General features: G+C 55.8%; 1 protein-coding gene across 5 annotated transcripts in view; it reads left to right on the plus strand.

Moving 5' to 3' along the window:
• The first annotated feature begins 3,043 nt into the window (after nucleotides 1-3,043).
• The window catches only part of HDAC7 (histone deacetylase 7), a 37,467-nt gene continuing 27,166 nt past the window's right edge, over nucleotides 3,044-13,344 (plus strand). For all 5 annotated transcript variants that reach the window (XR_004031262.1, XM_030816678.1, XM_030816680.1 and 2 more), the window contains exon 1: nucleotides 3,044-3,258. Coding sequence is in view for 4 of the 5 variants with exons in the window: in XM_030816678.1 (XP_030672538.1) it covers nucleotides 3,240-3,258 (19 nt within the window). In the remaining variant the exon portion in view is untranslated. The remainder of the gene's footprint in view (nucleotides 3,259-13,344) is intronic.

The following is a 13,344-nucleotide window of genomic DNA, read 5'->3' on the forward strand; positions in this document are numbered from 1 at the left end:
TAAATGTTAAACAGTAGCTAACTAAGGAAAGAAGGAGAGGAAAAGGAGAAAGAGAAGGTCAAGTAGGCCCAGAGTCCCAAAGGGAAGCAGACAGGGGTGCCCTCAGGCTTTGTGCTGGCCAGAGACTCTAGGGAAGGCTCAGGAAGCCAAGGCACGTCTTTTGGGGCCAGTCTCTTTTGCTAGGTGTTCAGCTGAGCAAGCTATGAGAGGCCTGGACTCAAGAGCTTTTTTAAAAAAGGCTCCCCATGGTAACCAGGCTAGAAGAGAGAGAGGTAGCTTGCATTTCTCTGTCTCATGTCTCTAAGGTTCTTGGAGGCTTTCTAATTTATCCTGGTAGGGGACATGTGACTTAGAAACTGGCTTAGGACTCTGCCATGAGGCGGGGTCTGGTAAGTAAATCTGGCAGGGGAAGGAGAGACACAGTCCAGCTTTCCCAGATGCAGGTTGCACATGCTGTCTTTTTCTCTGACTATACGTTGGAGGCAGTGAGTCCTGGTGTGTGTAGAAAGCCGCATGTTGGGCACTGTGTGGACAGACAGGCAGGGAGATAGCCTCTTTATTCAGATCACTCAAAACCCAGTGATGAGGTTAAAAAGAGAAAGAAGACTCACAAATAAATGCATGCACAATGCACATGGTAGAAATGAGCGTAAAAGGGCCTGGCTTTAGTACAGAAATAGCTACAGAAAAGCTACGGATGTGTGTGTTGGGGGTTGGGATCAATTGTGGAGCTAGACAAGGGGGATAGCAGGTGTGTGGCTGGGGGTCTGCAGTAACCAAGCAGTTTTTCTGGAGTCTGTGGACACCAAAGAGGCATTTGGAAAGAGGATGATCTGGCTTGGAATTGAGGGCTGGGGATGACATACCTAAGGTGATGTGTCTTGGAGAGTCAGCATGGGTAGTTATGGGGTGAAAGAGTGTACTGTAGGTGTCCAGCTGGAGAAGGGTTCTTGAAACTCATGAACATCTGTCCCAATTCGACAAATAACTCATATCAAGTTTGAATTCTGTGCAAGACACTACAAGAAATGCAACCATGATTAAGGCAGTAGCTGGACTCAGGGATATCCACTCTTGAATGCTCTTGGAAGGAAGAGAGTTGAGACAAGTAGACTAGGTGGGCGAAGGTCAATGTATAAAGACCACACAGTTAGGGAAGAATTCCTCTTGGCTATGGGAATCCGGGAAAGCCTCCCGGAGAAAGTGGTACAGCCACTTTCTTTTTCTTCCAGTCCTTCCTTCCTTCCTTCCTTCCTTCCTTCCTTCCTTCCTTCCTTCCTTCCTTCCTCCCTCCCTCCCTCCTCTCACTAGATAGGGAGTGGGTCTTGAGGATTGGAAAGATTTCAACAGAAGGAGAAAGGGGCTGGGGAAGACATTTCTTTTGGAGGGAGCATGCTGAGTGAAGGCAAGGGAGCGCGGAAGCGTGAGGACGTGATGGGAAGCAGCTAGCAGCCCATCTGGCAGAAATAATGATAGTAATAATAGCGACTAACACTACTGAGCCCTAAGTACCAGGAGGCACTGGGCAGGGATGTGTATGGAGTGTGGTGCCAGGTTGTAGGAGGGCTTGAATGCCAGGAAAGGCTTTTGGGAGGCTAAGTTAACAAGCGCAGAGGGGCTGGATCTGCCTGCCGAGGGACAACTGGGACAAGGAAAGGGGCTGAAGTAAGAAGTCCCACGCTGAATATGTCGGTAGCAACAGATAGTGAGTCCCAAGCTGTGCCTGAGGGGGAAGAGAGTAGAATCTACGGTTTGAAGTTCACCGCCAGCATGGCCGAGCCCTCCTAGGCCACTGTGGGCTCTTGCTTCCAATCAGACATGACTCCACCTCTGGGGCTGCCTCAATTTCTCCTTCTCTGGATTCTTGGGGTTTCTTAGGATTCCGGGAGATGGAATGGGATCAGGGGAAGCCGCTCCTTGGCTTGCAATGGTGGCGCCTCACGCTGCAGAGAGCCTAGTGTTCCTGCGTGGTGGACCTCCCCTTCCTAGGAGCAGCTCCAGATTGCTGGAGGCAGACACGCTGACTCGCTAGCCCAGGAAGCACAATGGCGAGGTCCTTAGCCCCTGACCCCTGACCCCGGAATCTGACCTTCTCTCCAGCTAAAAGTGGAGAGAGAGGCAGGGAGGGCCACTGCCTAAAGCTGGCCCTGAGCTGAGTTTATTAGCTGAGGGAGGGCTGGAGGCGGCTGCATTCCGACTCACAGACTGGAACATTTCTGTGATCCGCTGTAATGCACTGGGGGACACTGGGCACATTGCTGAAGTTTGACTCATAGGGACCGGGAGGGGGAAAGAGGGGGGTTGTGGAGGGAGAGGAATGGGAGGAAGAGAGGAAGAGGAGAGGAGGGAAGGAAATCCCTTGAGAAATTTCTTTAAAAAAAGAAAACTTTCAAAATCTGCACCACCCCCACACCCTTTTTCTTTTAATAGGAACAGGCTGGACCCTTCCGTTCCCTTCAGCAGGCATGGTGTGTGTGTGGGGGTGCCAGTGGGGGAGGGCTGGGCAGTGATTCAAATCAGATCCTGGAACTTTCCTGAGGCAAGTCGTGCTTATGTGTGTGTGTGTGTGTGGTGGGGGGTGTCCGTCTGGGATTCCTTGTATGGGGCATGGGACTCCACGCGTGTCCCACTGTGCCCGCGTGTGGCTGCGTGCTTGTGGTCTGTACGGGTATGTAGTGTGTGCACGGGGGTCCACCCCGAAGCCCCAGTGTGTGCCGTGTAAATGATTCTGCCCCTCGTAAACATGGATGCGTGCTCGTGTACGCTGTGTATGCGAGGGTGCGTGCGCCCAGGTAGCTGGGTTTCCGGGAATTGTGTACTGCTCGGAGCGCCTCGCGGCGGCTGGGGCTCAGAGCCGCGGCCGGCGTTCCGGGTTCGGCGCTGCCTCCCCAGCAGTGCGCCGCGCCCCGCCGCGATCCGGCCGCGCGCGGTGTCTGCGGCCGGCCTGTGCGCCGCGCGGTGCAGTGTCTGCCGGGGTGGTGTGTCCCAGGGCCGCGAGCGCCTGCCCCCTCCCTCCCCTCCCCCTTGGCCCGCTCTCAGACTCAGATAAAGCATTTCCTTCCATTGTCATCCTACCCGGCCGGCCGGGCTGCCAGGGCCCTCCCCCTCCCGGCCCCCTCCCTTCCTCTCGCCGTCTCACAGTCGCTCTGCAGCCTCCGGCGACTGGGGGGGATGTGAGGCCGGCGCCCCAGCCCCCCGCCCCGCCATGAGCCCCCCGCTCTGAGGGCCCCGGCCCCTGGATGCACAGCCCCGGCGCTGGTGAGTACTGGGCGGCCACCCCCCGCCCCGCCCTGCGCGCGGCACCCAGCGCCGCCCGCCCAGGCTCGGCCTCCGGCCCCGGCTCCGGCTCCGGCTCCGGCTTGGGCTCCGGCCGGCCCCGCGGGCCCAGCCCGGCTTGCGCCCCCCCCGACCGCACCCGTCCCGCCCGGCTCCGCGGGGCTCTGGCAGGCTCCGGGTCGGGGCTGGTTCCGGGGGCCGGAGGGCTCGGGCCTCCCGCGGGGCGCCCACATCCGCCCGCCCCGGGGCAGCTACAGGCCCAAGGGAGGGAGTTGGAGGCCCCGGCCGCCGGTGTGCGGGCCCCACGTCCCATCACCCCTGTTCCCGGGGAGGACGAGCCGAGGGACCGGGGAGGGAGGGACGGCCGCGATGGCCCGGCGAGGGGGCGGTGCTCCGGGGCGGAAGGTTTGGAAGCGCGAGGGCAAAGGGCAGGACCCACTGAGTTGGGGCTGGGCTTTGTGGGGCTGGACATCAGCGCCCCCATCCCGTGGAGCCGGGCAGGGCCCTACTCAGATCCTTCGGCGGGGAAAGAGGTCCCTTGGAGGGGTCTCTGGCTGGGAGGTTTCTCTGAGCATTGCCCCCCATCCTTGCTCACCCATCAGGGTGAAGAGACACCTGTGCCCTGGTGAGCTGTGGAGGTCAATGCCGGCAGCGGCGCGGGAAGGGGGACGCCGCAGGCTGTGTGAGGGGTGGGGGACAGGATATGCATCCCCCAGGCCTGGGGTCTGTTGGTGTTGGGGAGTGTGAGAGCAGGCGGCAAATCTGGCGGATGGGCTGGGTCCCCACGACCAGAGTTTCTAGGCCTGTGGGCTAGGAGAGAGCCCTCTGAGGCCCGCAGGCCACCCAGTGCCCCCACCCCCATTGCTTCCCGCTGTGGCTGCCCGTTTGGGTCTGACCTCCCCAGCCACGGCTGCTCCTCACTCCTCCTCCCCGCTGGCTGTCTTGCACACCCAAAGGCCTCCCCCTGCATCTGGACACTGGCTGTCTCGCTGCCAGCGCTCCCTGCCCACTCCCCTAGGCGACATCTGCCTGAGGCCCAGCTCTGCCTGCCGCTTTCTACGGTGAGAATGGGGCATTGGCCCTCAGCGGCCCTGCTGGGAGCTCAAGATCAACTTCTCAGCCTGTTCCCTGGACTTGCATCTGGACCTGTGGGACCTTCCTCAGGACCCCTATTCAGCTATAGGGCTGGAAGGAGACTGTGACTCAGGTCCCTGCCCTCTAATGAGGCGCTTTGGCGGCCCTTTCGCCCTCCCAGGACTCCATAGGCTGCTAGGCTGCCGCTACCCATGAGTTATTAAGTGATTTTCTTCTTCTCTGCAGTCATTTCGGAGGGAAACTAAGGCACAGAGTAGTCCCACTGAGTGGTACCCAGCCCAGTGAACCTAGACTGGAACCAGGTCTTGGACCTATTGGGACTGGTCCTCTGCCTTTAGTCCCCTGATGTCCCTCCTTGCCCAGCAGAGCCAGGCTCAGAGGCAAGCTCAGAGCTGCCTCCTGATGTTGCACCTGGAGTGGTCCTGGTGCAGTGTTCTCCAGAGGCCTCTGTGTCCCTTATTTGGCGGGTGTCTCTGTGGCCACCAGGTCTTACAGTGGGTTCTGGGGCAGGGAAGTTTGCATGTCTAAGCTGTTCACTCCACTTTGACACTGAAGTTCAGTTTCCCCATCAGTAAAATGGGGAGAAAATTCCAAGCACACTTCTCAGAGCAGAGCAGAAGAGGTTGACTATGGAGAGGAGAATGAAGGTACAGTGCTGTTATCCCCCCCCCTCCAGTTTGCTTAGGGATAATGGACCTCAGCTTTAGTCCTTGGTGGCCTCTTGGCATGGAAGCTGGAACTTTCTCAATTCTGATATAAAACACTTGAGCAAGAGAGAAACTCATGTGTGACGGGGTAGGGAGTGGGGACCCTCTGGTAGCTGTGGGCATGCTTGCCCAAGGACTTGGAAGACAGAAGCCTGTGGAACCCCATCTCCTCTTTGCCTTCTTTCTCCTGGCCTTTCATTAAGGGCTGGTAATTTTGAAGTTGGCAGGGGCCTGAGAGAAGGTGAGCTAATGCAAGGCCCAGGGTCACTCAGCCAGGGAATGGCAGGCAGAGGGGGCCAGAACCAGGCCTTCTCACTCTGCCAGTGCCCATTCTGCTGGCCCACCCTCCACAGCTTGGCTCTCCCTGGCCTGCCCTCAGTTAGACTTGGGACTGGGGCCTCCAGTAGGGTGTGGGGTATTGCTGGAAGCAGGGCCCGAATAAAGCCTGGGGCTAGGGGGAGGGCATCTGTCCTCCCGGAGGCTCCCAGGACCGTGCGTTTGTGTGTGTTGGATTTGTTCACTAGATGGGGCACTTCCTCTGGGGCAGGAAGCTTTGATTTCCTGTGGTGATGGTGAGGAGGGGTTGGTAAGGATTAGGAGTGGGGGGCTCAGCTCTGGGCCATCCTCGATGTTGTTGTTTGGGACCACGGAGGGGCAGAGTTTCTGCTTAAGACTGCTTCTCCCAGCTCTGGGGAGGCAGGAAGGAGAGCCTTGGTGAGGAGGCCCAGTCCAAGGCTGGAGAAGGAGGCTGTGAGAGCAGTGAGCTGGGGGTGGGCAACACAGCAGGAAGCCCGGTCAGCAGGTGACCCTGCCGGGTATTGTGTTTCCTTGTAATATTTTCCCCCTGTTTCTGTGGTAACCTTCCCTGGAGGCCCCAGGCCTTAGGGCTACAGGAAGGTGCCCCCAGACAGCCCTTTCCTTAGAGGCCTGAGTATTAGGAGGAGTGTCTAATTAGGAGTCCCTAACCATTTTGGCTCCCTAGGATTAGGGGCCTGGGAATCTAGGCGAGTGGCCTGAGTGAGCATGGACTCGGGAGCTGGGGGAAGGCCCTTTGGCATCTTTTGGGGGGAAGGGAGAGGGAAAGAGGGGAGGTGGACGCCCAGAAGGGCCCAGAGCAGCTTGAGTCGCTGGCCTAGCCTCTCGTCTCCTCCCAACCCATCCCCACTGCCCTCCTCCAGTCTCCCTCCTCCTACAAGGGAGAGGTGGGTAGCATGCTGCCTGGGGCAGGGGGCAGGGGTGGGGGTGGCAGAGGCGGGAGGGATGTTTTCATCAGCAGAGCATAGCTCCTTTGGTCCTGTACCAGTTCCCAGAGGCAAAATAAATTCAGGACAGCGTCCGTTTAGTGTGAGTCTGCATGAGATGTGTGTGAGCACACACGGGGTGTGTGGTGTGGGTATCTGTGTGTGTACCCCTCCCCCCCGACCCTGTGTATGCTGATGTGCTGGTTCCTGGCAATTTGTGATCTATGTGGTGGTTCTGTGTTGGGTGTTTTGGGAATATGCACACATAAAAGACAGATGTGCATCATCCGTATTGTGCACACCTTTGCAGGTTATGGCCCTGTGTGGGGTAAACATGTCCATATGTATGGACATGTTTTTTGGGGGTATATATCTGGGCAGGAGTGGCTTTTTAATAGAAGTCCAGATGTTGGCTTGTAAAACACCATCTCATTTGGGATTCTCAAATGGGGGTTCCTGGACCATTTGCTTCAGAGTCACCTGGGGAACGTGTTAAAGATAAAGATCCTGGGCCGGGCGCGGTGACTTAACGCCTGTAATCCCAGCACTTTGGGAGGCCGAGGCAGGTGGATCACCTGAGGTCAGGAGTTCGAGACCAGCCTGGCCAATGTGGCGAAACCCTGTCTCTACTAAAAATATAAAACATTAGCCAGGTGTGGTGTGCGTGCCTGTAATCCCAGCTACTTGGGAGGCTGAGGCAGGAGAACTGCTTAAATCCAGAAGGCGGAGGTTGCAGTGAGCTAAGATCATGCCATTGCACTCCAGCCTGGGCGACAGCAAGACTCTGTTAAAAAAAAAAAAAATTCCTGGCTGGACGCGGTGGCTTTGGGAAGCTGAAACAGGCAGATCACTTGAAGGCAGGAGTTCGAGACAAGCCTGGCTAACAAGGCAAAACCCCATCTCTACTAAAAATACAAATTTAGCCGGGCATGGTGGCGCAGGCCTGTAGTCCCAGCTATTTGGGAAGCTGAGGCAGAAGAATTGCTTGAGCCCAGGAGGTGGAGGTTGCAGTGAGCTGAGATTGTGCCACCACACTCCAGCCTGGGCAATAGAGTGAGACTGTCACAAAATTAAAAACGTTAAGATCATCAGGCCCATTCCAGATTGACTAGTCAGAATCTGAGGGGTGGGGCCTGGGAATCCGGATTTTAACAGGTGCTTCAGGTGATCCTGGGGCAAGGCTGTGTTTGAGGACCACTGCCCTGGGCCAACCTCTTCATTTTTTCTTTTGAGGAAACACACCCACAGAAGGTATATAGTTTCTCTAAGGTGACAGGGCCATTAAGAGGAAGAACCAAGAGAAAACTCAAGGCTTCTAAGACCTGTCCAGGACTTTGTGCTCACCCATGTACCCCCTGTGTGTGTGTGTGTGCATGTGTGCTCATAACTACACTTTGTGATGACGGGGACCCGCTTGGGCTGGTGCTACTCGGGGCTGATCTTTCCTCTGAGGTCCTGGCTTTCTTGTTTTCTGACCTTGTTCTTCCTGCTACATTCTGCTGCCTCCTTTTTGGAGAAATCCTGGAACTGTTGAGTGTCATCCCTAAAGGTCAGTGTTGGCAACCAGGGAACCATGTTGCCAAGCCAGTCATTCAGCAATTCATCCATTCACTGGATCCTAGCTGAGCCTTGCAATGTTCCAGGCACTGGGTACAGATATGCAGTGAACACACATGCACAACATCTGACCTCAGGGAACTTCCACTGTCGTGGAGAAGACAAACAGAACAAGTAGGCAAGTAAAGGAATGAGTATGTGTGACTAGTTACACACTGTGATAAGCCCTAAGAAGGAAATGAACTGGGCATGGCAATAGAGAATAACAAGGTGGGACTTCCTTTGATAGGGTGGCCAGGGGAGGACTGCCTAAGAAGGTGACATTGATGCCATCTCCCACCTCCCCAGGTGGGAAGTGAGCCATCAGAGCCTCTGGAGCTGTGCTTGGGAACTCCCTGGATCCAGGAGGAGGCCCTGGGCTGAGCAATGGCTAAGGGTTGGAGCTGAATTGCCAGCCTCTCACTTGGCATGGAAGATAGCAGTCTCCTCCCCTTAAGCAGCCCCAAAGGTTGGCAGAGGGGACAGCAGAAGGGGGAGCTGCACAAGGCCAAGACCAAGGCCACTCCCTTGCTTGGGGAGCACCCTTTTTCTTCCATGGGGCTGAGTCCAGGGCCCTGTGGCCATACCGAATGTTGAGAAGGAGGCAGTATCTCCCCAGGAGCTCTCCTGTTTCACCTTCCTCCCACCTCCTTCCCTTCTCCGCCATCTCCTCAGTTGGGGAACTACTGTGCCAAGTCCCTCCCCTCTGGTCTAGCCTGCTGCCTCTGTGGCCACTTTACTTTACTTGGCTCAGGAATCATCAAAGAGAGGGGGTCAAGGCCTAGAGGGGACCTGGGCCCTGGAAGAGAGGACAGAACCAGAAAGGAGGGCTGGGGTTGGGACCAGAGAGGACAGGGCTCAAGGGAGGATGGAGGCTGGGACAGGAGAGGCCCATGGGGAAAACCTGAGCCCAGGTGGCCCTTTGGCTGGGCTCTCCAGAGTCTCTCCTGGGCCCTTGGAATGTGCTGCCCAAACTGGGGGAGACTCTGAGACCAGAGGGCCAGATGGGGCTGATTCAAGCCACCGGCTCTACATCAGCTGGGAGGAAATGGCCCTGTCTGCTCCACCTGCAGCTCTGCGCTTCACTCCTCTCAGGAGGTTAACTTTCACATCAGCAACTTGGGCGTCAGGTTCCGGCTCTAGGCCAGCAGGCCTCAGCCCCTCTCACTTCCAACCTTTTCTCCCAGGAAGGTTTTTCTGGGGACCCAGAGCTTCAGGCTGCAGGAAGGTGTTGCCTGGCCCTTTCCTTAGATTCTTGAGTGTCAAAGGAGCCCTGACGCCAGGTCCGCTTTCCCCCCTGCACACTGCCAAGGCTGCCTTCCACCCTGGGCCTCTCGGGAGGCTGCTCAGTGCTCTTCCCGACTCCCAGGCCTTCCCCGCCCAAGCTCCACAGCCCCCACAGCAGGATGGGGAGGGGACTTCTCCTCCTCAGGTGGGCCCCGGGCTAAGCTCACCATCCCCACCCTGTCTCCGCACCACTTCCTTTTTCCTCCATGTTGCCTGCAGGGATTGTAAACCCTGGTGGTCAGAAGCTTTGGGCCTATAGGGTCAGCCTCTCACCCTGGGGATCCGTAGGGGAAATCCAGTCCCCTTCAGTTCAGCTTCCTCCCTGCAGGGCTCGTTCCAAGGAGCCTGGCTCTGGCTCCTGAGGTGACCCCAGCCCAGAAGTCCCATTCCCCTCTACCCCAACCCCCAGAATGGCAGGAGGAGCAGGGCAGTCTGGGAGTGACAGGTTCGGAAAGAGTCTGGGGTGGGGGAATTCGGCGATTGGGCTGCAACCGTCTTGTTTTGCTTGCCCCACAAACCTGCACGTCCGGGGCGTCCGCTGCGCCCTCCCAAGCGCGTTCAGGTTATAGAACTGCTCTCAGAATGACAGGCTGGTGGCACCCGGCTGGGGCGGGGGGTGGGGAGGTGAAGGGGGGAGCCCCAGGCAAGGGGGAGCTGGAGGGTTAAAAATAGCAGCAGCCTTGTTTCGGTTAGCAAATGTGGAGGCGGGGAGCTGGAGGCGGGGCGGGCGGCGGACGATGTTTGCCCGCAGCGCAGGGCTGTGCTTCCCCCTGGGTCCCGGGAGTGAGTCACGGCGGAGACGCTGAGGAGGTGCTGGCGCAGTACCCCACCCCCACCGGGCGAGGGGCTGAGCGCAGGCCTCGCCCCCCGAATTCCAGCGCTAAAGGAGGTGTGACTCTCCCTTCCAGGCAGCCGGGGCCGCCTTGAGAGTGAGCCAGGGGCATCGTGTGATAATGGGGAAGAAATGCGCCATTCTAACGCCAGAGACCTGGGTTTGAATCTTAGTCGCAAGGTGTGGGATCTTGAGTAAGGATGCTGATGGCTCTGAGACTCGATTTCCTAGTTTCAAGTGGGGCTTTTCTCTGTGCCCCACTTGGTGCTTAAAGCACTCCACAGATGTTAATTATCGCGTTAGACCCTACTGTATATATGGCAAAGCCTGGCAGGAGAGCTTCCTGTAAGGACGCAGAGGGAGGAATGGGATGGCCTTGGCTGAGTCTCGGTTTCTCCTGCAAGTGTGATTATGGGCACATTTTGCTCTGTGCCTCCACTTCTTCATCTGTAATGTGAAAATAATTACAGTTTCAACTTTATGGAGTTGCTATGAAGATTAAAGGAGATAATGTAAATAAAGTTAGCTCCGTGCCTGGTATGAAGTCAGTGCTCACTGAATATTCATCATCATTATTAATGTTATTGTTCATATTTTTTGAAGGTCAGGGATAGGGAATGTTGCAGACACGAAGAACAGAAACTGGGCCTAGCCCCAGTTCACAGAAAAAACCAGGCCAAATCCCTGTTCCAGATTCCTCCACCCATCGGGGCCTGGAACAGCCAGAGCTGTAGCCAGAAGTCATAGGGTGGACCCCTGCTTCTCTTGTTCACTCCTCCCCCAGCCTCTCCCAGTGAGGCAGGGCGAGGAGGGACCCCAGGGCCTTGAAGCCAGCTGGCCCTGGAGAGGGGCTGCCGTGCCAGCCTGGGGAGGGTCTGGGATGGGGCTGCCCCGATGGCCCTGATGTGGAGTACCTTGCCAGCATCTGCTGGGGTGACCTTTATTTTAGCCCTTCCCTTGTTGCTCTTATGAAGAACAGAGGAGGGGTGGGCAGGTCAGTGACGTCAGCAGCGAGTATTCCCAGCACAGCGGCTCTGGAAGAGGCATGAGGCATTTCTTTCAGGAAATGATCAGTATTCAGCCAGAAGGCATTCATTAAGTAAGTCCTGACTTTGTGCCCAGCTCTGTGCTAGGCCCTTGGCGAGATTCAGGAGAGGCAGAGGACGCTAGGTTGTAGATAACACGGAACCTCAGAGGATATATGGTCTAAGAAGACACGGGGGCGGTGAAAGCCCTGTGGACCAATGCTCACGGGAGCTCGAGGTCACACTTTGACTTTGCTACCATGGGCTGTGTCTGTGTACGTATATATGCTGCGTCATTATTACAGAGGCAGTGCATGTGCATTGTGGATACTCAGGACAGACCAGCAAAAAATAAAAAATGAAAAACATCACAGACCCGTCAGTCAGAGATCACTGCACATCTTTCCATGTCCTTGTGTGTCTTTATGTGTTGTAAGTTTTATGAAAATGAGATTACTCTGCATATACTGTTTTTTCAGTCAGTGATTTCCACCTTCCATTACGGTAAATTTTCATCTTACTGAATTCCCAGTGGGCCAGAAATTGTCCTTACAGCTGGTTTGTCCAAATCAGTACCCAGGACCATGCATCTGTCTGTTGAGTGACCTGAAGGCTGTGTAAGCACCCCCCTAGCTGGATTTGTGATCTGGAAAAACCCCTTCAACCAAGTCTCAAGAGCAGCCTGGCTGCAAAAGGGAATCAGGTCACCTGGAGAATCTGCCCACTAGACTTCTGCTGTCTTCCAAAATAATAGGCAAAAGGAGGGGGATTCTAGGGCACCACTGGGATGGGACCTCTAGGGTATTTACTGTCATTAATGTTAATGTGGCATCCCTGTGAGTGTCCGGATTCACAGCTTGTGGCTATTCACATCGGAGATGCCTCAGTTCGGTTTTCCTGGTTCTTACTGAGTGCAGACCAGGGTCTCCAGTGTGGCTTCTGCCTTCCTCTGCCCCAGATCCAGGGATGCTGATAGCCACGCGGCTGTGTTCCTAGTCCCCAGAAAACGGCCCTGGAGGTAGGTGCTCCCTTTTGCACTTGTGGGTGCTTCCAGCACTTCCACCTGCCCAAGGCCTGCCCATGAGTGACAGACAGAGATAGAGATAGAGAGGGAGGGGGAGAGAGAGAGAGAGAGAGACCTTTTCCTCCCAAAGGAATTTACCCCCAGTACCCACTCTGAGGGTGACTTGCTCTGGTTATGCAACCCGCATTTTGTAGAGGGCTTGACAGTTTCCAGAGAGCTCATGCAGCGTTTGATCCTCTGTGGCAGCCCTGGGAGGTTTGCTTGTTTAGTTATACCTTGCTGGAGGCAGCTAACGGGAAACACTGTAAAGTGTTTAAATGGTACGCTTTAAAATGGTAAAATGTACATTTAAAAAGCAAGGGAAATAGAAGATGAAAAAGGAATTGAGGATGGCAGGGGTGGAACACAGCACGCTTTGTGGGAACAGGCTGGCACTGGGAGCATACCCTAGGGCCTCACTGTGTCTTGCATCCCCTTGTCCCCTTGGTGGCCTCACCTCAGCCGCTACTAGGAGGCAGGCAGAGTAAGCAGTCCACGCCAGTGTACCGACGCTAAGCTTAGGTTCTGGAGTCCCAGCAGCTCCACATACCATCTGTGTGACCTCAGCAAGTTTCTGAACCTCTCTTAGCCTCAGTTTCCTCATTTGCAAAATGAGAATAATAACAGTATATAGGCCGGGCCCAGTGGTTCACGCCTGTAATCCCAGCACTTTGGGAGGCCAGGGTGGGTGGATTCAGTGAGTTCAGGAGTTTGAGACCAGCCTGGCCAACACAGTGAAACACCGTCTCTACCAAAATACAAAATTTAGCTGGGCATGGTGGCTCGCACCCGTAATCCCAGCTACTTGGGAGGCTGAGGCAGGAGAATCACTTGAATCCGGGAGGTAGAGGCTGCAGTCAGCTGAGATCATGCCATTGCACTCCAGTCTGGGTGACAGAGTGAAACTCTGTCTCAAAAACAAAACAAAACAAAACAAACAAACACACAAAACAACAGTATCTGCCTTACAGAGTTGTGAGGACCTACTTGCATTAGTACAATTAAAATGCTTAGTGGGGGCCTGGCGTGGTGGCACACGCCTGTAATCCCAGCACTTTGGGAGGCAGAGGTGGGTGGATCACTTGAGGTTGGGAGTTCGAGACCAGACTAATCAACAGGGTGAAACCCCGTCTCTACTAAATATACAAAAATTAGCCAGGCGTGTTGGCGCACGCCTGTAATCCCAGCTACTTAGGAGGCTGAGGCAGGAGAATCACTTGAA

This window comes from Nomascus leucogenys, chromosome 8 (genome assembly GCF_006542625.1).
Source record: "Nomascus leucogenys isolate Asia chromosome 8, Asia_NLE_v1, whole genome shotgun sequence".
NCBI classification, from domain to species: Eukaryota; Metazoa; Chordata; class Mammalia; order Primates; family Hylobatidae; genus Nomascus; species Nomascus leucogenys.